The 27,873-nt window shown below is 33.4% G+C and overlaps 2 protein-coding genes across 3 annotated transcripts in view; one reads left to right on the top strand and one right to left on the bottom strand.

Annotated features, from left to right (window-relative positions):
* The window catches only part of pip5k1bb (phosphatidylinositol-4-phosphate 5-kinase, type I, beta b), a 54,363-nt gene extending 37,205 nt beyond the window's left edge, over window positions 1–17,158 (bottom strand). For both annotated transcript variants that reach the window (XR_007828275.1, XM_051117454.1), the window contains exons 1-4: window positions 16,997–17,158; window positions 2,664–2,773; window positions 2,373–2,441; window positions 1,143–1,273 (exon numbers count right to left, since the gene is read on the bottom strand). Coding sequence is in view for 1 of the 2 variants with exons in the window: in XM_051117454.1 (XP_050973411.1) it covers window positions 1,143–1,273; window positions 2,373–2,441 (200 nt within the window). In the remaining variant the exon portion in view is untranslated. The remainder of the gene's footprint in view (window positions 1–1,142; window positions 1,274–2,372; window positions 2,442–2,663; window positions 2,774–16,996) is intronic.
* A 1,423-nt stretch (window positions 17,159–18,581) lies between these two features.
* On the top strand, window positions 18,582–27,631 carry fxn (frataxin). The gene is made up of 6 exons (XM_051116346.1): window positions 18,582–18,766; window positions 19,120–19,200; window positions 21,195–21,265; window positions 21,782–21,902; window positions 25,446–25,543; window positions 26,530–27,631. The coding sequence occupies exons 1-6, from the start codon at window positions 18,656–18,658 to the stop codon at window positions 26,666–26,668; spliced, it is 621 nt and encodes a 206-aa protein (XP_050972303.1). The 5' UTR covers window positions 18,582–18,655; the 3' UTR covers window positions 26,669–27,631.
* The last annotated feature ends 242 nt before the right edge of the window (window positions 27,632–27,873 follow it).

Below are 27,873 nucleotides of genomic sequence, written 5' to 3'. Positions count from 1 at the left end.
AAATAGAAAACAGGTATTTTCAATTGTAATAATATTTCACAATTATTCACTGTAATAGTGATAAAAAGCAGCATTGGTAAGCATAAGAGACCTATTTCTAAAAATAAAAAATCTTACCAACCTCAAATTTTTTAATGGTAGTGTATACTGTAACTTACTGTAAGTCACACTCACTTCCACTTTGAGATGAATGCAAATGCAATACAAATCATATATGCTTCTGTATGCATATACATGCATTCAAATACACATCATGTATGTGACCCTGGACCACAAAACCAGTCTCAAGTAGCAGGGGTATATTTGTAGCAATAGCCAAAAATACATTGTATAGGTCAAAATGATCATTTTTTCTTTTATGCCAAAAAATCATTAGGATATTAAGATATTTTGTAAACTTAATTTCTGATTAACAATATGCATTGCTAAGAACTTCATTTGGACAACTTTTGAAGGAAATAGTTGTATCTTGGCCAAATATTTTCCTAACAAACCATACATCAATGGAAAGCTTCTTTATTCCGCTTTCAGATGATGAATAAATCTAAAAGGAAAGCAATTAACCCTTATGACTGGTTTTGTGGTTCAGGGTCACATATATGCAATATTCAATATGTATTTTATGTACAATATGCAACATTTCATTCAAATGTTGCATAATGCTTAGTTTATTTTTTTTTTAAATAGCAAGCTTCACAAAGTTTACACAAAATACAGGAAGTAGTACACTCAAGCGCAACCATAGGCTGTCAAATTGGTTCAAACTAAGGGCGAGCACATGCAACTGGAGTGCAATCCCTAGTGGGAGAATCAGACTCTATAAATAAGGAAGTCAGGCTAGTGGACCCATGTCGTCCCTTTGAATCTTGTATAAACTCCCTGCTCGCTCTAAAGAGCCTTTTGGGAATCATCTAAGTGAGAATCAACTGTGTGTAGCATTTAGCATGAGCTCAAGTTTCCTGTTCTCATGATACACTGTCTTTTGTGTGTGATTAATCACTGCAAGATGCCCTGATGTTAAGATTTCCTTGTTTGAAAAAAGCAAAGAGCAAATTGTGAAAAAAAATTCCTCATTCCAGATCACTTTAACACGGATGACATGCACAGCCAGCTATATCTGCATCACTGTCCTCTGTTCATACCTTGGTAAAAACACACTCTCCACCACATAGAAGTCCTGCATGAGCACATCTCGGTCAGGTTTTGAGGTCAGATTCCCCACGGTATAACCAATGCCAAGCTGGATAGCTCCTTTTAGGGCAGATGAAGTAGTCTGTAACAATATCGGTAATGAAAAGAAAAACAAATTAGCATACTTAAGTCATTTTGAAACAATTTATTGAGGTCATTTTTTTAGACGCACAAGACTAAACCTGCCTCCTAAATCTCCTTTTGTTAAACAAATGTCACTTGTGGGTCAAAACTCTTGAGCAAGGCTCACTGGAAGTATTAGATCAGCCACTGCATGAGTTTTGTCATGACGTTTGTAGTCTTACAACACCGTAAAATCCTTGAATTTTGGAAAGTTCATTGATAGGATTCTGTTGATACCAACATTTGGGAGGGTGGACATTGTCAACATGCTGCACTTGTCATTGGAGACAATGAAAATAAGGTAAATGGGAAAAAGTCACTCATTCTTTACTCAAGAGGTGTTGGCAGACAATTCGTTGATCTTTTTTGTGGTGTATCAACAAGCAGCGACACAGTGATGTAATAAGTGAAGTACAAAGTCATTGAATCAGAGGTTCTACCTTGGAAAATTCATTGACAAGTAAGCAGAGTATTTTTAGTTTTGTTTTTCATATGTCTACATATGCACTTTGTTTTTTGTAATTTGGTATATGTAGTCCATTTGCTATAAATATATATACAGTTGAAGTCAAAAGATTACATACTGTACACCTTGCAGAATCTGCAAAATGTTAATTATTTTACCAAAATAACAGAAATCATACAAAATGCACGTTATTTTTTGTTTAGTACTAATCTGAATAAGATATTTCAGGTAAAAGATATTTACATATAGTCCACAAAAGAAAATATTAGTTGAATATATAAAAATCCTTCAGGTCCCACAAATTCTTTGGTTTTTCAGCATTTTTGTGTATTTGAACCCTTTCCAACAATTTTGAGATCCATCTTTTCAAACTGAGGACAACCGAGGGACTACTACAACTATTACAGAAGGTTCAAACTCTCACTGATGCTCCAGAAGGGAACACAATGCATTAAGAGGCGGGGGGTGAAAACTTTTTGAATTTGAAGATCAGGGTAAAGTTAGCTTATTTTGTTATCTGGGAAACATGTAAGTATCTTCTGTAGCCTCTGAGGGGTGGATAAAAAGTGAATATAAATAAAAAACAATTTACCTTTTTGTATGTTTTCTCTCTACTGTTATTGCTAGACCCGCTGACTCCATTCTCATTGGCCGATGACATCTACATGAAGCAATAAAGAGTTAAAAGTTAGACAAGTCTAGTTCCCAGCCATAAGCTAAGCCTATGTAAATAACATCCTCAGGCGCTGTCCAGCTGTAAACCATCAGATTTGCAAAGGAGCCCGACACGGACCACAGGATTTCCTGCCAGAGTAATAGAGTGGCTTGTAAATGCAGAAAATGTGTGGCTCCGCTCATAAAATATGATGCAATTAGGGTTTACCTTGTTTTAACTGAGAACACAGGTGTTAGTCTGCTGTTCAACGCTGCTGCTTGGCTCAGTCATGTGGACCGGATGGAAAGCAGAGGTCAGGGTCAGAATGGATGATGGTCCTGTCAACCAGAGCATAGGAACGGGTATGTTCTAGTTAGTGTGGCAGTGGTTAAAAAAACCAAACAGTGTAATGGCAAACAACAAACAAGATATATGGGGTGAATGTCACAAAAACCTGTCAAGGTCATATTTCGAATCCAAAAGGGGACATCGGATGCAAAATTCCCTTTTATATGGTGTTTGCATATAATTGTGTCTAAGCAGTGTGTGGACACAACCACCCTACAATGATAAAAATCCTTTTTTTAATTTGCAAAACAGCTTCAATTATCAAGCCATTTTGATTTTCTGAGCAGTATGATGTCATACTGAACAGGCTCCGCCCACAACCGCTGACAGACTGTCCCGTCTTAGCATATTTCCTCCCTCAGACAGTTGTGAACATTTTCTCCCAACATTAGAGCCCATGAGGATGCAGTGAATTAAGTTTTGTTTTTGATGGTAACGTGCCACCAAATACACAAAAAAGGAAAGAGGGGCGGGGTGAGCAGGAGCTCATTATTATTTAAAGAGACATGCACCGAAACAGGTCACTGTGAACAGTTAAAAAAGGATGTCATTTTACACTACCATTGAGGAATTTTAACCAAAAGTTTGTTGCAGACATTTCACAAAGACCCTAAAGAATCCAGAGAATCCAAGGAAAACCAATTTGTGGAAAATGGGCAACCGATGTCCCCTTTAAGAAAGACTTTTTCTTTTGACCATTAAGATTTTTTGTACTGTTAAATGATTTTTTGTTGTTTAACTACTTGTACTGATTGTAATTATTTTAATTTGTATTTTATTGTTTTTATTGATTGCTATTAATGTGTACTTTTATTGATGTGTCATTAAATTAATAAATTAATTAATTTAATTAATTTAATTAATTTAATTAATTAAATTAATAATTAATTAATTCTATTTAAAATGTACATTTACAAGAAAAAAATTCAATTTAAAACACATATTATTACACACACACACACACACATATATATATATATATACATATATATATTAAAACATTTATTTTAAAATGTAGTAATATTTTATATTAGAACTCTTTTTGCTGTATTCTTTAGAGCTGCAATACGATTAGTCGCAATTAATCGATTCAAAATAAAAGTTTATGTTTGCATACTATATGTGTGTGTACTGCGTGTATTTATTATGTATATATAAATACACACATACATGTATATATTAAGGAAAAATGTTACATTTATATCTAAAATATTTATATTTATATATATTATAAATTTGTGTTTGTGTACAAATACGTACAATGCATACAAATATTTTTTGAATATATACATATATGTGTGTATTTTTATATACATAATAAATATACAAAGTACACACATATATAGTATGCAAACATAAACTTTTATTTTGAACTGATTAATCGCAGCTAATCGTTTCGTAGCTCTAGTATTTTTTTTAAATAAATGCATCCTGTTTAGCATAAGAGACTTCACTTAAAATCTTATCGACCCCAGTGTATTTTTTATCAAATATTTTCTTTAAAATATTGAAAATATTTGAAATAATTTTAAAATATTGGAAAAAATTTAAATATATTAAACACGTGCATTATTGACTAACTAAGCTAATGACACAAGAGAGAGATAAAAATTTAGTTATTTTTTTGTTTGTAAACCTAGTGGTGCAGAAACTACTTTTAATAGTACTTTTAGTAGTTAATGAAAGATTGATTTCAGGTGTTCTCACTGAACAATGCAGAATTGTTTCTAGTCGATCTTGTGACCACCTAAGTGTGTGTTTGCATCCACAGCACTGAATAAACGGTTGCATCGTAAAGTCAGCAGACAGAGTGCAGGGCCTCACAGTCGGTGTAAATGACAAATAATGGCCTTTCAGACTGTCTGCATACACAAACGGCAAGACTGAGCCCTTATTCAGAGTCAAGAGCAGACTGTGACTCTACAGCATTCGTGCCATTCGCCCTGTGCCAGCATGTTGATATCGGTGGGCCTGCAGAGAGGTAAAACACAGAGAAAGTGTGGATGTTTGCTCCTGATAACCAGCTGCTGTCTGAGGAGCGTCTAACACCTGCGTGTCACTTCGCCCTAAGACTGCTATCCAGATCTATTACACAATCCACTGTGAGCGAAAACAAGCCAGTAGAGCTCATGCAGAAACGAACCACAAAACTGTTATTTATTATACGTCAACACTGAAGGACAATCAAAACAAAGATTATAAAATATTACAAGGGAAAGGGCACATCATACGTCACAACATTTACTCACGGATCAGAGTTTAAATATATGCTTGATTGCTAGCTAAGATCAAATAACGCAATATGACACAAAAAACCATGCATTAGAGTGATTTTACCATAGTTAAGGGGTGTAAAATGATTGTCTTGTGGATTTTTGCTTTTATAAAAAAAAAAAAAAAATACTTTTTACACATTGTGGGTCAAATGACATTCAAAAGTTAACTTTTATGCTTATCAAGACTGGATTTATTTGATCAAAAATACAGTAAAAACAGTAATATGAAATATTAGATTTAAAATAACTGATTTTTATTTAAATATAGTTTAAGATGCAAATCATTTCTGTGATGCAAAGTCTTCAGTGTCACATGATCCTTCAGAAATCATTCTAAATATGCTGATATGCTGTTTAATAAACATTTATTTAAATTAGAAATCTTTTATTACATTATAAATGTCTTTACTGTCACTTTTGATCAATTTCATGCATCCTTGCTACAAAAAGTATTCATTTTAATATTTAAATCCTACTGACGAATTTTTAAACGACAGTGTGTCTTTATAAATATATGTGAGTAACTGCTGTTATGATAAAGCCATGTCATTATATAAGCAGTGTCAATATACAGATGATTTATTGATGCGTGAGTCAATATTTAACTTTCTTAGAAATGACTAAACAAACATCAGCAAGGCAACTTATGCAAGTTACAGTAACGTTCGCCTGAACTGGAGGCCCAGATCATCATAATCCCTTGTAATATAATCCTAAAGTTTAACATACTGCATATGACGTTCTTCTATAACCCAGTTAAGAACAATAGTCCCATTGTAAGAAGCACAAACAAATTATGTTGCACTGACAGTGGAAAAGACATGGATCGTGAAGTGCTCTCAGAAGAGGCAAGTGCCCTTTAAAGGTATTAAAGATATGTGACCATGTGCCAGACATTAGGAGGACAGAGAACAGAAAAACACTTGTGTTTCTATCATCATAACACTTTAAAAACCTGTCCTCACTTTCTCTCACTCTATCTATCTCTTCTTCTCGCTCTTTCTTCTCTTTGTGGTTGCTATGAGTCCAGGTTCAGTGCTTGTAAACAAACAGTGGCCGTGTCCACAACAGGCAATGAGGGGCACATGTACCCTTGATTATTCAAATTGGTTTGATCGGTACAATTAATAAACCCAATCAGCTCGGCATACTAACTGGAGAGAATCTCAGCATTTGTATCAGCCATTCAATTTTCTAAGGATATAGAAGAATGAGAAACTAAATAAAAATAAGAAACTAATTACAAGCAATAGGACAAAAAACTACAGTAGAAAAAAATGAATAAGAAATACTACATACATTGTATAAAGCAATAAAAATGTATAAAAACACTGGTTCCCTTGGTAAAAATTGCTTTCTGAAGAGTAAAATTAGCATTTTTTTGGTGGGGTTCCTATGACGGCGTTTTAGTGCCACGTTAAAAAAAAACAAAACTAAAATTACGAGATTAAAGTCATAATATTTTGAGAATAAAGTCTAAATATTTCGAGAATAAAGTTGAAGTTATGAGAATAAAGACAAAATATTTTGAGAATGAAGTCGAATCGTTTCGAGAAAAAAGTTGAAATGTTTCAAAAATAAAGCCGAAATGTTTTGAGAATAAAGTTGAAATTATGAGAATAAAGTCAAAATATTTTGAGAATAAAGTCGAATTGTTTTGAGAATAAAGTTGAAATGTTTTGAGAATAAAGTCGAAATTACGAGAATAAAGTAAAAATATTTAGAGAATAAAGTCGAATTGTTTCGAGAATAAAGTCGAAATATTTTGAGAATAAAGCAAAATTGTTTCAAGAATAAAGTTGAAATATTTTGAGAATAAAGTTGAAATTCAAAGAATAAATAAAAATTACGAGAATGAAATCGTAGCAATTAAAGTTATAATATTTTGAGAGTAACCTGCACATGCAAATTACCCAGATTGGGAGCACTGGGAGGTTGCCAGGCCACTGGAATTTATTTTAATATTTGTGGGATTATTAGCAGAAATCATATCACGTGTTATACTCGCTGGGAAAGAGTGCTTGGAAATAATATTTCATGTCTTCCATTGCATTCATACTAGGCCTATTCGCAGTGCGGCAGCCACCTAGTAATAGCAATAAGCTTTGTGCTTTTGGTACTTTTAATATAAAACAAAGTCTAGCTTTCAAAATCTGTCAGTTTTATAGCGAAATACAAACAATGTGTTTTGCAATAATGTATTTTTCGCTCTTTAATGTGGCGGGACAGATCACTGTGTTTATGTGAATGCTTACAATGAGACATTTGTTTTATTATATTATACTGTTTTCTATTTGAAAATTCCACCACCTACTCCGCAAAAATGTCTGTGGCCCAATCTTTCATTCCTCCATATGTATTTAATTAAAAACAACAATAAAAAGGTTGAAGTGGATGCCAGTTCGTTAACATAAGTGATACAGGCCTATAAACGACTGTTCACAAGTTGTTGTTTTTACAGTATAATACAGTAAATGCTTGGAAATAATATTTAACGTCTCACATTCATTATTTGTAGCGCATGACTGATTCACATGCCGCATAAACTACAGCGATCTGTTCAGCCACATTAAAGAGTGTGAAAAAACATTATTGTAACAGACATATTGTTTGTATTTAGATATAAATCTGAAAGAATTTGAAAGCTGAGACACTGGAATATCTCCCAGATGCTCCCAATCATTTGCATGCAAAAAAGGCTAGAATATACTCTCCAAATATTATAACTTTAATCTCGTAATTGCAACAAATTAATTCTCCTAATTTTGACTTTATTCTCAAAATATTTTTACTTTATTCTCGAAACATTTAGACTTTATTCTCAAAACACTTTGACTTTATTCTCGTAATTTTGACTTTATTCTCAAAACATTTAGACTTTATTCTCACAATTTTGACTTTATTCTCGTAACATTTTGACTTTATTCTCGTAACATTTTGACTTTATTCTCTGAATATTTTGACTTTATTCTCGTAACATTTTGACTTTATTCTGGTAATATTTTGACTTTATTCTCGAAATATTCCGACCTCAATCTCGTAATGTTGTATTTTTTTTTAACGTGCCACTAAAACGCTGTAAAAAATAAAATAAAATTTGACGGGATAAATATCACATTATTGTAGTCACTTAAACTCGAGGACATTAAAATATCCAAAAACTGGCGCTCAGTATCAGCCTCTCAGACAGCGCGCGGTATATAGCAAAATAAGTTTCCTTTCGCTGCTGATTGCGTTTTAACTTAACATCACTTGTTTTTAAAAACGAGTGCATAGCACATCAACGTCACGTGAGCATGTAACCGCGATAGAGGTTATGTTATTGTTAATGTTATTCTAAGATGGAAACTCCACTTTTAACTTTTTAAAAGAATTATTTATAAGCAAGGTGGTCAAAATTCCATGTCTGTTCATTTTAATTGAGGGCTTAAAGCTAGAGAACAGGATTAGGAGCGTATCCAACAAGGCACAGGCATCACAGATGCGCTCTTTGTTCTGACTGGAGGTTCTTTCTTCAGTTTGCTAATTGGATACAGTGACAATTATTACATAACTGGCTTAGTGTACTGTGTGAAGGTTTCCCGCTCAAAGCTGTAATTAGATATGATGTTATTAAAGGTATTTTAGAAGAATTAGTTGAACTTGGGCAATATGCACAGTTTCACATGAGTACAATGAAACTGTAAATACTAATTATTGCTGTACAGACATAGTCGGGACTGAGGAGGCACAGCCCAGTCCTCACTGGTTGCCAGACGCAGAAAATGAAGAGGAATATCCAAAAAAGACTTGGCTATTTTCATAAAAAGTCTATTTTTTTTGCTCTTAAGATAAGCAGTCAGTCAAGGATTACTAGAAACTTCCATCCAAGTGTGTTTGGGGCAGGGTGGAGCTAAACTCTGCAGGACATTGGCCCTCCAGAAGCAGGACTGAAAACTTCTGCATTAGGGGATCCTCTTTCTGTCATTTCCAGTCCTCTCAGCAAAAAAAAAAATCATTTTTATTCGGCAAAGTTGTAGAGCTTATCTTAGACCTTTTAGGAGCAGCAGGGGAGTGTCAAAAGGAGGAGGTGTGAGATAAAGAAAGGGTGGAACGAGTAAACGAAAGGGACGACATTCAGGCTACACTACACTATTTACTATTCCGAGCAAGTTCAAGTCAGCATGAGCGCAGCAATGTCAGCCAGGTGATCAAGCGGACCAACTGCTGAAAGACTCGACTCGTGGCAAGGGCAGAGCGATTAGCTGTGGAAGTCAAACTAGAGAAAAGACAAGAAAAACAAAAAGCAGAGAGGTGAAACAGCTTAAGAAAGTGGCCATAAACATACTTTACGCAAGCATTTAGGCAAGGGTCGCAGTACTCAAGGGGGTAATAGAGTTACCTTCTCTGTGCCATCCAACCAAATGTGGTACACTGTGTCCTAATTAAGTTTGGGAATAAAAAACCATTTTAGATTTTTTAACAACTCTTCCACCAATGCGCCCTGTACTAAAATACTAAACATGTTTTCTGGCAACGTAACATTGGTACTGAATCCATAGCACAACCATTGTACTAAGATTTCCAGTTGTTTCTTTTGAATCAAAAACATACAGTGCAACCAGAGTAGTTTGATTCTCCAAAGAATAACTCTAATGAGCCTGTTCTTTTAAGTGAATCTTTTCAGCATAGTATGTGTAGTCTTACTTCAAGATGAATGAATCTTATGAGCTTGTTTTTTAAGCAAATCCATCACATGCAGCATACTTGGTGCAGTCCGATTAAAAAAAACACATATATTTATCCTGTGTAGTCCAATTCTTGAACCAATGACTCTTATGAGTTGGTTCTTTTTAGTGAATCAAACACATACAAGGGATCCTCAACAGCGCAATTCTCCAACAAATTACACTTACGAGTCCGTTTTTTGGTAGTGAATCAAACACATACTGCGCATCCTGTGAAGTCTGATTCAGGAATGAGTTACTCATATGAACTGGTTCTTTTAAGTGAATTAAACAAATACAGCACATCCGGTGTACTTTGATTCCAGAATGAATGATTCTTATGATTCAGTTATTTTTGGTGAATTAAACATACACACAGCTTACAACCTACAGACAATTATGCATATATTAGGCGCCCACTGCAGCAGCGTGTACTTGTGTGTTATGAAATTATCTATTTATCTGTATGCTTTATGTACTTGCATATAGTAGGCCTACGTTTCTGACAAAAATATAAAAAAGAATCAAATTCCTCTGCAGGAATGATCTGCATAAAAAAAATTACTCTCCTGGGATAAAACAAAACATAACTGAGCCATGAAAAGTAGATGTCCACCACAGGCACATAATACGCCTCTTTATGCACTTTTATCACACTGCTATCCGATAATGGTGTACCCAGGATGGAGTTGGACCCGCTGCTCCACTCTGGCTCAGGTCCAGCCCTGTGATAAGAAAACCATTAGGCACTTCCCTTTACTGTGCCTGTTAAGTCATCGCATGTTGCAGACAGGAAGTTGTGAAGCTGCCATGGAACTAAATGACCTCTGTAATACTTTGGGTTGAATCAGCACATACGGCCATAACCATTCCATGGAATATTCAGTAGTAGTCAGTACTTTTAAAATTGTATGTTGGTCATAGTCCAGCTGCTGCTGTAGGTCAACATTAAACACTTCATGTGCGCGTAATTTCCATTGCATATGACATATGGAAAACATTTTCTTCAACAAGTTCTCTCAGGTTGTTGCAGGGACGTTTGCTTACAGAAAGGTGCATGGTATATGAGATGTTTGAACCCGATCATAAGACTCATGGCATGGTAACTAAAACAAAAGGCCCTGTGACCAAGCCCCGTCCATGCAGGGGACATACAACTCCCTCAGACTGTATTTGACAATAAGAGCCTTTCCAGGAGCCTGTTGTTGCCCGCTGGGGACATGTTGCCATTGGAAGCGATTGATGCTGTTTTTGAAAATCAAAAGAACAGGATATGCATGTCTAGATTCCATTGTTATTATGAAACCAGCGAGATCAACAACATCGCCTGCAGTTCCGTTCATCTCTCCCCCCACAGTGCCTCCAAACAGTTAACACGCATTGCTCTCTGACATTTAACACTAAATGTGAGAATGTTGCTTCAGTCCTACACATAAAGTAGCCAATCGCTACAACAAGCTCATTGACAGGCCGTTAAGGGCAGGGTGGGATTGCCCTCCCACTCTAGTCTGAGTAATTGCTTTGCACTTTTAACAGGGAGATATATAGTGGTCCTTGCAAATGCAATTAGGGATTGCTCACACAAGACCCTGGTAATGGTCTCAAGTTTTTTACAAGTCTAATTTATTTTAACTTGACCGCCACATTTTTAGAGCATTTTGTCATGCGTGAGATTTTGCAAAAGACGCAAATGCAATGGTCAAACACATATATCATAGAAAAACATAGTTTACATAGAAAAACTATCAAAAAAGTAGCATCACTAAATTAGCATTAAATTAGCAAATAGTATCACTAAACAGAATTACAAAAATGTAACAGGTAAAAAATGTAAACAGAAAAAAAAATCACTTTTAAATTTTACATATTGCAATTCTGACTTTATGACACACAATTCCAAGTTATTAAGTTGGAACTGTGAAATGTAGGACTTTATAACTCACAACTACAAGTTTATCAGAATAGTGAGATATAAAGTCAGAATTGCAGGATATGAACAGGATGAAAAGTCAGAATTGTGAGATACAAACTCGCAGCTGTGAGCAAAAATATTAAAATTGTGAGTTTACATATCGCAATACTGACATTATTTCTTACAACTGTAAGTTTATTTTCTGCAAATTTGACTTTATATGCTATTGACTTTATAACTCAAAATTGCAAGTTCATATATCACAATTCTGAGAAAAGGAGTCAGAATTGAGATACAAACTCACATTTGCGAGAAAGAAGTCAAAATTGCAAGTTTATATATCACAATTCTGAGAAAAAGACAGAATTGTGAGTTTATATCTTACAATTCTGACATTATTTCTTGCTATTCTGACTTTATAACTTAGAAGTGTGTTTATATGTTGCAGTTCTCTCATTATTTCTCACATTATTATAAGTTTATATCCTGCAATTTTAACTTTATATCTTGCTATTCTGACTTTAGAACATAAACTTGCGAGTTTATGTATCACATTTCTGAGAAAAAAGTCAGAATTGCAAGTTTGTATCACACAGTTCTGAGAAAAAAGCCAGAATTGTGACTTTATATCCTGCAATTTTAACTTTATATCTTGCTATTCTGACTTCATAACACAAACTTGTGAGTATATATATCACAATTCTGAGGAAAAAAGTCAGAATTGTGAGATACATACTTGCATTTGCAAGAAAAATATCAGATTTGTGAATTTATATCTCTCAATAACTTAAAATTGTGAGTTTATTTATCACAGTTCTGAGAAAAAAAGTCGGAACTGCGAGATAAAAACTTGCATTTGTGAGAAAAAAGGCTTATATCTCACAATTTTGACTTAATTTCTCAGTGTTCTGACTTTATAACTCAGTTTATATCCCGCAATTCTGACTTTATATCTTACTATTCTGACTTTATAACTCAAAATTGTGAGTTTATATATCACAATTCTAAGAAAAAAAGTCACAATTGCGAGTTTGTATCATGCAATTTGGAGAAAAAAAAACTCAAAAAAAAAAAAAACAACTGAGATGTAACCTCTCAATTGTGAGAAAAAAGTCAGAATTATGAGATACAAACTCGCAATTAATTTTTTTTTAATTCAGTGGTGTAATTTATTCAGTGGCTTCCATAGTTTGGAGCTCCAAGTTTGTCAGTGCTGTATTTTTTGAAGCCATCTGTTTGCATTATTTTTACTGCATTATTTGCATTTTGTAGTCATGATAAACAGTGGAATTCGTAATGAAAACTACAATACCCATGATTCTGTACAAAAGATTGCACCAATCAGAGCGTGAGAGAGTATATTTTAAAATATATTAAAAATATATTAAATATACTGTTTCTATAGACCTATAAACATCAGCTTACAGTAAAATGATATAATGATAAAAAATGTTTTCTATTCTAGCATTCCCAGTGCTTCATGGAATTGTAGTTCTTTACCTCAATAAAGTGCAAGACCTTCATCCTCTTGTCTGATTTTCACATACTTTTTTGCTTCAAATAAAATGTAGTGATTCACCTTTTGGCTGGGTATAATAATTTATAATGCTTTAGCAAAGATATTTTTTTGGCACTAATGCACTCTATTCTGACTGTGAGTTTTATATATACTATATGGCTTTCAACGGAGAGATGGTTGTCTAATGTAGGCAGTACATTTCTCTGATCTTGTCAGTGGATCAAGAACTATTTAACCATCTATTTTATTATTTTCAGTAAGTATTTACATATAGTGTATTAAAACATAAAGCAATTGCCACACAAGCTATTACTGTCGCATTTTAAATAAAAGAAGACATATTCAGGGTCAGCAGCATTCAAGAATGCACTTCATTATGCTTTTACAAATGTCACAAGACACAAGTGAGCATGACCGCCTGCTAAATAGCCTACAGGCTGAAACAACCTCAGGGAATTCGGTTATGTAACGTGTCAAATAAAAAAAAAAAGCACATTTTTCTATGGTTCAACGGGAGAAATGTCCTTTTGCCTTCTATTGACGTAAGCTAGCATTAGAGTCACAATTAACTAAACCATCTATGTTTATATTCAGGAACATTGTGACATTGAGTGATCTGTAGTCGTTCAGACTAAAGGGGTTCTTGTCTCGTCAAACTTTGGCTCAGGCATGCATTATCACAGGTTTGTTATGCAATTCTTTAAGTGAGAGCTACACACAGGTGTACAAGGAAAGATGACAGTGGATGTGTTTTTGTAGACGCTCATTTGCATCTGCTGATTTTCCATTCAAAAGCACTGGCTTGATAACCTTCAGCAGTGAGGGATGCATTAAAAAGTCTAAGGAACGTGAAAGCTCTCTTTAAATAATATAACCGACGCTGATGAATGAATCAACACAAAAGTAGTATCTGAAGTGGTATATTTACTATAATAAGGTGCATTTACACGCTGCATGGAAGCAGTATAAATAGATTTACATAAAATTATAAATGCAGAAATAATGTTAAATTAATTGTACAAATTAATGTTAAAATAATTACAAATAAATTATATTAAAATCTTACATTAAATGAATTATATTAAATAAAAGGAAATAAATTTGTACAAATTATTTAATACTAAAATATTGAATTAAATAAATGATTTCAAATACAAATATTTTAAAAAATAATTTTAAATAAATAGAAAAAATCTATATAAATGTAAACAAATAATTACAAATGCATTCATCTAAATGCATAAAAAAATACTAAATTCATTAAAAAAAAAGTTTAAACCAGTACTGATGCTGCATTTCTTTTACACAGAATCAAAACAGCATCACAGCTTCCACTTATAGTGGAGCTGAAGTGGGTCAAAGCTGCATATTTTAGTATGATCTTTATTCTGCTTTGCATCTTTATACAGATTTTGAATAGGCACAGAGCCTGACCCTAGCAGTCTTAACTAGGCTGTGTAAAGGTGCCTTAAATGACACATAAGAATCAGTGTATTTTATTTAAGATTTTCTGTCCCAAAAGTTCTTCTACAAGTGAAAGGTTCACCATAAAATCCCCCTCTATAGGTATAATAATGATGATGGTGGCATAACCCAGCCAGAGAGATGATATTTTACACATCAAAAGAAAATACCACGTCACATTCCATCTAAGCTCTTATGTACTGATCTAAGAGCAGCTTAGTTAACATAAACTCTGATCTTTTTTCTTATGCTGATATAAGAGGTGGTAAATCTGCTATGGGTCAGCCACTGTCTTGGCTGTCTGCAGTCTGAATACCAGGGAGGAATGTAGCATGCCACTGTGGGAGCAATAAAAAAATGTGCATGGGAGTGAGACCGCTGGTCACGACTGCTGTTCATCATTCAGCTACAGCTTTTGAAAGGCTCCAGAAAGATTAAAAATGAAATGAAATGATGTGGCTTACTGATCTGATTCTGACAGAGAACTGGGATACGGATGAAATGTGTCTGTAAACAGAACATGAAGTACTTTTTGCATTAATCCACAACACATTTGCATGGGTTGCATGTGAGTGGCATGCAGTAATCAACTTTTTTAATTTACATCTTTAGTCAGAGATATTACAGATACATCTGCTAATACATATAATAATATATATAATGAAATTTTTCCAAAAAAAAACCTTGAGCTCTTGATGCATACAGAAAATATGTACAGTATACATACTATATACTGCAAAAATAGTAGACAGTTATATTAATACACTATTCTGAACACCTCATATTTTCGTTATATGTAAGCAAGCAAAACTTGCCACCGAGGTATTCTGCACAACATAAGAGCACAAAAGTGCCAGCATCAGACAAACTTCTGATACAGAATTATGCAGTTTAGTACTGCTGCAGAAGGCTTTTGGGAATAGCCACCTGGAAAAGGATCTGCGCAAGAGACACTGAGCTTCAATTAAAGAGACCGCGGCTACAAATACTGGAGGAATATTTCTTCTTCCTCTCATTGTTCTTTGCTGTCATGCGGTTTCGTGCCTCCAGGTACAAGCTTGTCCAAACAACTGTTATGAGGCTTTTCTCATAACCTCATTTGATCTATTAGATTGCAAAAAATAACATGAACATGCAACATGTTCTTTATGGATTTTCTCAACACATATGTGACCCTGGACCATTATAGCAATAGCCAACAACATGGTTCAAAATCATCAAATTTTTTTATGCCAAAAATTATTAGGGTATTAAGTAAAGATCATGTTCCATGAAGATATTTTTGTAAATTTCCTACCATAAATATATCAAAACTTAATTTTTGATAAGTCATATGCATTGCTAAGAACTTCATTTGGACAACTTCAAAGGTGATTTTCTCAATATTTAGATTTTTTTTTTGCAGATTCCAGATTTTCAAATAGCTGTATCTAAAAATTAAAAAAATATATTTTACCCTTATGACTGAAAGACCAGCCTATACTCAATCTGGATAGTTTGAAATAACATAAATATGCAGTTTTTCCATTTATACAGTGATTCTGACCTACCAAATACATATTGACAATATGAAAGAAATGCAATTCTTGTGTTCAATCCCACTGATATTATAAAATCAATCAATCAATTAATATAAGTGCTAATTGTCACACCTCTAGTCAGTATTTCTCAGTTTATGCTTTTTATAGTTGTTGTCTGTATATGCATATATTTTCACTGTTATTGCTCAGAGACAAATGATACAATTCACTGAACACAGATTAACCTTTTGTGCCAATATAGTTACAGAGGTATGACCCTTCAGACAACTTCCCATGTGACAACTGACCTCTGTCTCCCTGTGTTTGTACAGAATATTTATATCAAAAACGTTTAAAAGAGTAATAAAATGATTTTTGACAGTTTTCTGTATAGACAGTGCACTAAGTTTTAAGATGCAGTCAGCACATTTACAAGACTTCGTAATATTTCTGAGTAAACACTTCCCTGCAATATTACGTAATTTTGCCACTCTTACAGAGTAAGAGCCTAAAAGACCTAAAACTCTTAAAATGTAAAAACAGTTATGATTTTGCAATGAACAAATAGGCTATAAGGATAAAATTTGAGTTTATTATTTTTTTAATTGGCTGCTATGTTATTTAAAGTTTTTCTATATGCGTACTCATAGAAATATGCATAGGTGAAACATAATTAAACACATATGTCACATATGACGTCTGGACTATACTGTATGAGTGCGGAAGAACACACCGCTGAACTGACACAGGTGTATGTCCATCTGACAGCTTCAGACAGGTTACATCGCAATAAACATATTTTTAAAAATATCTTACCTGTATATATATATGTCTTTTTGGGCGGAGGTCTGTCTTGCCGTCGGAGAGAGGGAGAGAGATTTGAGTACACGCTGATATTCCGAGACTTGTAGTGTTTCGCTCACTGGAGGTGTGTGTGCTCAGTGTCCCTCTACTTTGTGGAATCGTTAATGAAGGCGACTGAAGTCAAACGGCAGCGAGTCTCCGCCTCCTCCTGCACTTCAGAGAAATACCTTTTATTCCCGTAATGCTAACACGCTTTCTTTGATGCCATCTAGTGGTTGAAGGTGATATCTATCTATCTATCTATCTATCTATCCAAAAATAACATTAATTGCTTTTAAAAGTAACAAAATGCTAATTTTGTTGACATACACTGCCAGTCAAAAGTTTTTGAACAGTAAGATTTGTGAGTTTTTTTAAATTAGTTTCTTATGCTCACCAAGCCTGCATTTATTTGATCCAAAGTACAGCAAAAGCAGTAATATTGTAAAATATAATATTTTTAGTATTTAAAATAACTGTTTTCTATTTGAATATATTTTAAAATGTAATTTATTGCTGTGATTTCAAAGCTGAAATTTAGCATATTACTCCAGCCACATGATCCTTCAGAAACCATTCTAATATTCTGATTTCTGCTCAAAAATATGTATTATTATTATTATCATTATTATTATTATTATGTTGAAAACAACTGAGTAGAATTTTTTCAGGTTTCTTTGATGAATAGAAAGTTCAGAGGAACAGCATTTATCTAAAATAGAAATTTCTTATAACATTAAAAATGACTTTATCATTACTTTTGATTAATTTAAAACATCCTAGCTAAATAAAAATATTATTTTCAATAATTTATCTCTTTTTATCTTTCTATTAATCAAAGAATCCTGAAAAAATGCACTCAACTGTTTAAATTTACTGATGATAATAATAATAAATAATGTTTTTATTGTTGTTGTTGTTGTTGTTGTTTTTTTTTTAAAAAAAAAAAAAAAAGCAAAACAGCATATTAGAATGATTTCAGGTTTCTTTGATGAATAGAAAGTTCAGAAGAACAGCATTTATCTAAAATAGAAATCTTTTGTAACATTAAAAATGACTTTATCATTACTTTTGATTAATTTAAAGCATCCTAGCTAAATAAAAATATTATTTTCAATAATTTATCTCTTTTTATCTTTCCTGAAAAAATGCACTCAACTGTTTAAATTTACTGATGATAATAATAACAAATAATGTTCCTTTAAAAAAAAAAAAGCAAATCAGCGTATTAGAATGATTTCTGAAGGATCATGTGACTGGAGTAACGATGCTAGAAAATTCAACTTTGAAATCACAGAAATAAATTACATTTTAAAATATATTCAAATAGAAATTTAAATAGTAAAAATATTTCACAATATTGCTGTATTTTGGATCACATAAATGCAGGCTTAGTGAGCAAAAAAAAACATAAAAATATTACTTTTTAAAAAAACTTTCGACAGGTAGTGTACAAATTACCGTTATAGGAAATGAGCCAAATCGATTGAGAAAACACTAGGAACAAAAATGTCCCTGAATAAAACAGACTTTTATTTTGTTGGGACCTGTATTTTGAAATCTCACGAAGACTGTCGAAGCGGCATATGCAATCAGACTGACTAGCCGGAGACTTCCATCCTTTCAGGAGCTATGTCAAGGTTAACTAACAAGTCTCATTGTCTTTATCTACTGAGCTTAAGCTACAGATGGAAATGTCACCAACAAGCCTCCAGACTGTCAACAATGAGAAGTGGACTTGAAGTGAGTGAGTTGTAAACGTTAAAGGCTGGTTAGCATGACTGAACTGTCAATCTTCGCCGTGGCAGGTTACAATGAGACGTGTGTCTGTTATTATAGACTCTTTATTTGTCCCTTTTTTATTATATAGAGAGACAAATCTATTATATAAAATCGTGAGATATGGACAGACATGACACAGACAACTTTACTGGCTAGATATATTTAGGTGCATTTGCAATGTAGTTACTTGATTCTCTTTCATGCTGAATTGTAGTCCAATTTCGATAACCTTAATTAGTGTAACTTTTCTGTTTAGTTTAATGTCTTAATTTGCGTGATTCAAAAGTGTTTTGTTTGTGTCCCATGTGTTTTAGTCAATATGTGGTGGCAGTTATAGGAGTATTTCTTCAGCACAGACAGTCACAAGGACCAATGTATGTGGAGGACATTCACAGGTAATGAAAACAGATCTTCTGTGTCTTTTTACATTTCAGTAAAAGATAGAACATTTACATACAACATTTTACCTTTCAGCTATACTACAACAGGAAGGGATTACGGTATAATGAAAACATAGACAAAGGAAAAGTGAAAGTTTAAAAAAAAATCTCTATGCTTTCACTTTTCCTATGTCTGTGCTTTCATTATTCCTTAATCGCTTCCTGTTCTAGCTTTTACTGTTTTGAACAATGATCGAAACCTTGCATTATTGGCGTTTCTTGTTTATTACCATCCTGTGATGAATCACTTGTATTCCTCAACTGTAAATTGTTTTAGATGAAATCGTCTGCTATATGAATAAATGTACACTACCAGTTAAAAGTTACGATTTTTTATATTTTTTTAAAAAAGTCAAAAGAGCAAAAACATTTAAATGTTGAAATATTTTTATTATTTAAAATAACTGTTTTCTATTTGAATATATTTTAATATGTAATTTATTCCTGTGATCAAAGCTTAATTTTCAGCATCATTGCTCCAGTCTTCAGTGTCACATGGTCCTTCATAAATAAGAAATCAAGAATAGGGGGTGTGAAATTATAGAAATTAATACTTTTATTGAGCAAGGATGTTTTAAATTGACGATAAAGACATTTATAATGTTACAAAAGATTTCTGTTTCAGATAAATGCTGTTCTTCTGAACTTTCTATTCATCATAGAAACCTGAAAAAGTTCTACTAACTGTTTTCAACATCATAATAATAATAATAATAATAATAATAATAAAAAATGTTTTTGAGCAGCAAATCAGAATATTAGAATAATTTCTGAAGGATCATGTGACTGGAGTAATGATGCTAAAAATCACAGAAATATATTATATTTTAGAATATATTCAAATAGAAAACAGTGATTTTTAAATAGTAAAAATATTTCAAAATTACTTTGGATCAAATAAACGCGGGCTTTTAGGGCTGTCAACGCAATCAAAATAAAAGTTTAAGTTTGCCTAATATATGTGTGTGTACTGTGTATAATTATTATGTATATATAAATACAAACACATTCATGTATATATTTAAGAAATATTTACAAGCATATGTACACTACCGTTCAAAAGTTTGGGGTCAGTAAGACTTGTAATAGTCTTTAAAGAAGTCTCTTATGCTCATCAAGGCTGCATTTATTTGATTAAAAATATAGAAAAAAAAACAGTAATATTGCAAAATGTTTTTACAATATAAAATAATGTTTTTTATTCTAACATACTTTCAAATAGAATTTATTCCTGTGATGAAAAGCTGAATTTTTATCAGCTGTTACTCCAGTCTTAAGTGTCACATGATCCTTCAGAAATCATTCTAATATGCGGATTTATTATTAGAATGATCAATGTTGGATAATGTCAACAGTTGTGCTGCCAAATATTTTTTGGAACCTGTAATTTTTTTTTTTCAGGATTCTTTCATGAATAACAAGTTTAAAAAGTACAGTGTTTATTCAAAATATAAATATTTTATAACAATGTAAATTATTTATTATTAACTTTTAATAAACTTTTAATTATTAACTTAATACATCCTTGGTGAATAAAAGTATTAATTTCTTAAAAAAAAGAAAAGAAACAATAAAAATGTACTGACCCCAAACTTTTGAACGGTAGTGTATTTATTATAATTTTTATATAATTTATATTATATATAAATAAAATCATTTTGTATATTAATAACATTTCTCATATATATACACATTAATTTGTGTGTATTTATATATACATAATAATTACACACAGTACACACACATATATTAGGCAAACTTAAACTTTTATTTTGTATGCGATTAATTGCGATTAATCGTTGACAGCCCTACGGGCTTGGTAAAACTTCTTTAAAAAAAAAACATTAAAAACTTTTGACTGGTAGTGTAAATGTTTCAAATGAAGTGTCAGAATGTCTAAAAGTTCACATTAACTTCTTTTACCCAACTGATATTTAAATATTTTCAAGTGGTTCGATTGGAAGAAGAGAGAACTCCATTTAAACACACCGCTTGGAGAAAAAAAAGCACTTCAGTTCAGGTAAATAGTGTTCACTGAAGTTTAATCTTGAAGTTTAATCACTGACAGAGCACAATATTTGCAGTATACCTTTTTAATTTATTATGCAATAAGATATACCAATTGTGATTTACAGTTATCATTGCAGAGCATGATATTTTCAGTATTCCTTGTACTTTCATTGTGCAGTGAGATATACAAGTTATGATTTATCATTGTGTTGGTGAGGGTTTGTTTATTGTAAGATTGTTGTTCAGATAATTGAAATTTTCTATGTTGTATTTTTTTTTGTGTTAAAAAAGTTCCCTGCCCTCATAATGTGTTTTGTCACCCACATTCAAATAATAACTATCTATATAGTTTAAATAACCAGTCAAACCACAAAAAAACTAATAATAATAATAATAACACAACAACTAATAATGCAGAACAAAATTTTCTCATTTATTATTGACACATTAGCATCATGTTCACTAGTATCTTGCAATGATTGGAAACTATTATTGTCTTAACATGCACAGTGATTATTTTGTATAGAGAACTAACAGAGACGGAATATGAGAGACTAGCAGATGAGACACTGGACGCATTGGCCGAGTATTTTGAAGACCTCACAGATGAGAGCTTCACTGGAATGGACTATGATGCTGTCTTCTCTGTAAGTACACATGCACACATTATCACATCCTTACAAGTTAAAGGGATAGTTCACCCAAAAATGAACATTCTGTCATTAATTACTCACCCTCATGTCAATCCAAACTTTTAAGACCTTTGTTCATCTTCGTAACACAAATTAAGATAGTTCTGATGAAATCCCAGAGCTTTTTGTGCCTGCATAGACAGCAACGCAACTGAAACATTCAAGCCCCAGAAAAGTAGTAAAGACATCAGTGATTCAACCGTGATTTTATGAAACTACGGATACTTTTTGTGTGCACAAAAATAAAACAAAAATAATGACTTATTCAACAATTTCTTTTCCTACGTGTCAATCTTCAGTGCACGTTCACTAGAGTGTCACAACACATACAGTGCTGCTGCATGTAGTGCTGCTGAAATTGTTGAATAAAGTAATTAAGTTGGCTTGAGAAAGTCAACTTACTGAAATGCTATTTAACATGCTAGCAACTTGCTAATCATGTTAGAAACATGGTAACAACATGCTAATCATGTTAGAAACATGCTAGCAACTTGCTAATCATGTTAGAAACATGGTAACAACATGCTAATCATGTTAGAAACATGCTAGCAACTTGCTAATCATGCTAGAAACATGCTAGCAACTTTGGTAAACATGCTAGAAATATACTAACAACATGCTAATCATGTTAAAAACATAATAGCAACTCGTTAATCATGCTAGAAATATGCTAGCAACTTGCTAATCATGTTAGAAAAATGCTACATTCAAACTTTAATCTTTTAAAACTACTTTAAACTTCAAACTATTTCAGACTGAAAACCATAAAACTTAAAACATTTTTAAACTCTTTAAACTTTCTGGTCCGGCTTTCTCAAGCCAACTTAAAGTTTATCTTGACAAACTTTTTTATCTATTTTTTTGTTTGTTTTCTTTGCGTACAAAAAGTATTCTGGTAACTTCATAAAATTAAGCTTAAACTACTGATGTCACATGGACTATTTTAACAATGTCCATACTACCTTTCTGGGCCTTGAACGTGGTAGTTGCATTGCTGTCTATGCAGGGTCAGAAAGCTCTCGGATTTCATCAAAAATAACTTAATTTGTGTTCCAAAGATGATCAAAGGTCTTGTGGATTTGGAATGACACGAGGGTGAGTAATTAATGACAAAATTTTCATTCTTGGGTGAACTGTCCCTTTAAATCCCTGTGGTGATTTTATATCTCAACCTTATGAAAAGTCTGTTGTGCCTAGATGTCCAGCAGGGGTCAGTGTTGGTCTGCGTTACGCTGTTTGCAACCTGTTTATTTGGATAAACCGGGATCCTCAATTAGGAAAAACTGTAGAGGAGAACCATTTGGAGGTGTAAATTGTTTTCAAATATATGATATTATAGTTATTATTCTTAGATCAATTAATATAGACCATTGCAGTTACAAAAGTAAAGTAAAAATTAAAATATTTAAAATATTTTTGAAAGATTTGGAGAAAGTTCCACACTTCACCTGTCATGTAACCCATTTGTCTAACATTTATATCCCCAGCCTTGTTTTGATACATTGCAATTAAGTTGTTGCTCTGTAGGGTGAAAATGGCATCCTAAAACTTTTATGATGGTATCTTTTCTCTTCTTCTTTTATCAGAAAAGAGGTTTGTTTTAGTGTTATTGTTGTTGAGTGCTCCTGCATGCCTTCTGTTAAGTTCACGGCAAAAAAAGCTATTTGTGCATCAGCCTTTGTTGCAGCACCATGCAGAGAAAATGCTCGTCTCCTGCAGTATTTATGAAGGCTGTAAACACTCAGAGCTTTTAGCATGTTATTGTAAGACTGGAGTAATGCCACTTTCAGTCTTTCCACACACACACACATTTTTATTTATTTATCTAACAAATATCAAACAAACCCAGTAAATGATTAAGTCCATGCACACATTTCAGTTTCATTTAAGCATCTAGTGGGTGGCCAGCAGGCCTTGCCGACAGATTGATTGGTCATTCACGCTCCTCGCTCTCCTCTGGCTGGATAAATGTCAGGCGGTGAGCTTCCTGTCAGCTACTTACTCTAAGCAGCCCGTTTTTACACCTCTATAGCCTCACATGCAACCAGCAAACACTGATAGCTGCAGCCGTCTCTTTAAATGGGATTCAGAAAATCCTCTCTTGTTGCACACTGACTCTGTTGCTACAGTTAGGATGATATAATGATACTGCAACCTGTTAAATCAAACATTTGGACAGCTGCATGCCAAGATGCGGTTGACAGATTGAGCCATGTTACCAGTGCCTGGCCTCAGATCTGACTGTACCCTCACACATACAGTTGAAACCAGACGTTTACATACACCTTGCAGAATCTGCAAAATGTTAATTATGTTACCAAAATAAGAGGGATCATATAAAATGCATGTTATTTTCTATTTAGTACTGACCTGAATAAGATATTTCACATAAAAGGCATTTACATATAGTCCACAAGAGAAAATAATAGTTGAATTTATAAAAATTAACCATGTTCAAAAGTTTACATACACTTGATTCTTAATACTGTGTTGTTACCTGAATGATCCACAGCTGTTTTTTAATTATTTATTTTTTTGTTTAGTTGTTCACAATTTCCTTGTTTGTCCTGAACAGTTAAACTGCCCGCTGTTCTTCAGAAAAATCCTTCAGGTCCCACAAATTCTTTAGTTTCTCAGCATTTTTGTGTATTTGAACCTTTTCCAATGACTGTATGATTTTGAGATCCATATTTTCACACTGAGGACAACTGAGGGACTCATATGCAACTATTACAGAAGGTTCAAACACTCACTGATGCTTCAGAAGGAAACATGATGCAGTAAGAGCCGGGGGTGAAAACTTTTGAACAGAATGAAGATGTGTACATTTTTCTTATTTTGTCTAAATATCATATTTTTTCATCTAGCACTGCTCTTCAGAAGCTAAAAGATATTTACATGTTTTCCAGAAGACAAAATAAATTACATTTACCTTCATCTACAAATTCGAAAAGTTTTCACCCCCCCAACTTAAAGCATTGTGTTTCCTTCTGGAGCATCAGTGAGCATTTGTACCTTCTGTAATAGTTGCATATGAGTCCCTTAATTGTCCTCATTGTAAAAAGATGGATCTCAAAATCATACAGTCATTGTTGGAAAGGGTTCAAATACACAAAAATGCTGCAAAACCAAAGAATTTGTGGACCTGAAGGATTTTTCTGAAGAACAGTGGGCAGTTTAACTGTTCAGGAGAAACAAAAGACTCATGAACAACTATCACTAAACAAAAAAACACAGCTGTGGATCATTCAGGTAACAACACAGTATTAAGAGTCAAGCGTACGTAAACTTTTTTTTATAAATTCAACTATTATTTTCTCTTGTGAGCTATATGTGAATGTATTTTATGTGAAATATCATATTCAGGTCATTACTAAATAAAAACCAACATGCCTTTTTTATGATCCCTAAAATAATTCCTGTCAGTGGCACAATTAAATGTTAACGCCATAGACTGAAACCATCGTATGTTTACATGTGTGTTAAATTTCTCAACAGAGTGGAGTGCTGACAGTGAAAGTGGGCTCTGACCATGGTACATACGTTATCAACAAACAGACACCCAATCGTCAGATTTGGCTCTCCTCGCCAACAAGGTTAGACACTCATTTGTCAACGTTCATATGTTGTGCTTAACTGTTTAATCAGTTTTATGTAAAAGAGTTAGAACTGAATCAGCAAATTTCTTGCAAACATACGTTACTTAAAGAATTATTTCACTTCCTGAATAAAAATTTCCTGATAATTTCTCACCCACATGTCATCCAGGATGTTCATGTCTTTCTTTCTTCAGCAGAAAATAAATTAAGGTTTTTGAGGAAAACATTCCAGGATTTTCCTCCGTATAGTGATCTTCAAAGGTGGCCAATAGGTTGAAGGTCCAAATTGCAGTTTCAGTGCAGGGCTCTACACGAGAAATAAGGTGAGAAATAAGGGTCTTATCTAGCAAAACGATCAGTCATTTTCTAAAAAAAATTTAAATGTATATACATTTAACCACAAATTCTCATCTTGCACTAGCTCTGCAATGCGTGTGCGTGTCTTCACGTATTACGTAATCACGTTGGAAAGGTCACGGTTAGTTCTTCATCTGTGTACGGCTAAAAGCTCAATCTCATTTTCTTCTCCAACTTCAAAATCATCTAACATCGTTGTTTTACCTTTTTTTTGTAAACGCTTTTGACTTTCTTTGAGCATTCCCTTTGTAAACACTACATTATGTGCGAGTTTTCCTACGTGATTACGTAATGCGTGAAGTCCAGCTAGTGCAAGACGAGCATTTGTGGTTAAAAAGTATATAAATATAAATGACCAATCGTTTCGCTAGATAAGACCCTTGTTTCTTGGCTGGGATTGTGCAGAGCCCTTTGAAGCTGCATTGAAACTGCAATTTGGACCTTCAAGCCTGTGGCTCCCATTTAAGTCCACTATATAGAGAAAACCCTGGAATGTTTATATTCTCAAAAAACCTAATTTCTTTTCGACTGAAGAAAGGCACGAACATTTTTTATTGAGTGATATGAGAGCAAATATGATCATTTTCACAGCTTTATCAGACATTTCTGAATGTTTCCTTTCTCAGCGGGCCGAAACGCTACGATTGGACGGGGGAGCGATGGGTGTACGCTCACGACGGCGTAGCATTGCATACTCTGCTCTCCAAAGAGTTGTCCGTCATCTTCAAATCAAATATAGACCTGTCACATCTTATTCATTCATGATGAGACCAATGTGAAGAACAGACACTGTTATAGATCCTTTCCACAGCAGTTCTCTCATGATCTTTTTGGTTAAACAATAAGGGTAAGACCTTAATACTGTAGCCAGTGCTCAAAAAGACCTTCTGAATTTGAATATCATAATGGTCTCTGCTGCTTTTTGCATGCAGACCTATAAATGGGCCAAAAAACACCAAATCCCAAAGAAGTGTAGACCTCAGATGAACTGTAGAGATGATTTATTTGTCCACATCAAACCTGTATGCAATTATAAGCTTTAAATGCACTCAGAACAGCAGAAAGTGCTCTCAAAACCAAATCCCCATAAACCTGTACCTGGTTAGATTAAAACCAGATTAAAGAGATCAAATTTAATGGCTCTTAAACTATTTGAATAAGACAAATGGACACAGATTGTTTTTGGAGGCTGTATTTATTTGCACGTCTGGCCCTGGTTGAACTAGAGGCTGCTGGCTGGATGCAGGAAAAGAAGGGGATTATGACAGACAGATGGAGAAGTTTTTGCTCTAAAAGCCTCCGGCCAGAGCCTTTATTCAAGTATTATCTGTGAATAACAGCATCACATCTGATCATGTTCTTCCAGAGCTTTACCGCCACCCTCGGATGATTTAAAAATACCAGCCCAATTTAGCATCAATCCGCCCGTCAGTTGAAGCTGTGTCATTAACTCTGGTGATACAACGTAGTCGATCATTACTCCCCAGACGCCTCTTAACTTAATAGCCCATATATCGCAACATTAACTTGACACGCTGTCCATGCAGATGTTGAAATATGAGAGGGATTGCACTGTGGTGATACGTCTTATGTCTTTATTCGGGTTGAAAACAAGGATGAAACAATGGCACATCTGCTGTCGTGTTGATGTCTAACATCTGATGTACTTGTCCATTGATGCATATGTATGTATAATATGAAATAAATTAGAATGTTATTTTATGTTCATTGTATGCACATTGTGGTTTATGGTTAAAACAATAGTAGTAAACAATAATATTTATATTATTTCTATTTATATTAAGTTATATTTATATTTATTAAAATGTTTACATCAGCAATAGTACTATTCATTAGTATTTGTTTCTTAATATTTTGATTTATAAGTTTCATTTACATTTTTACTTGAGTGTAATATTTCATTATTTGATATAATATTATATTAAACATGTATTATTATTAATAATAAG

The sequence above is a fragment of the Labeo rohita genome, chromosome 8 (assembly GCF_022985175.1).
Source record: "Labeo rohita strain BAU-BD-2019 chromosome 8, IGBB_LRoh.1.0, whole genome shotgun sequence".
NCBI classification, from domain to species: domain Eukaryota; kingdom Metazoa; phylum Chordata; class Actinopteri; order Cypriniformes; family Cyprinidae; genus Labeo; species Labeo rohita.
This window is presented reverse-complemented; position numbering and strand designations above follow the sequence as displayed.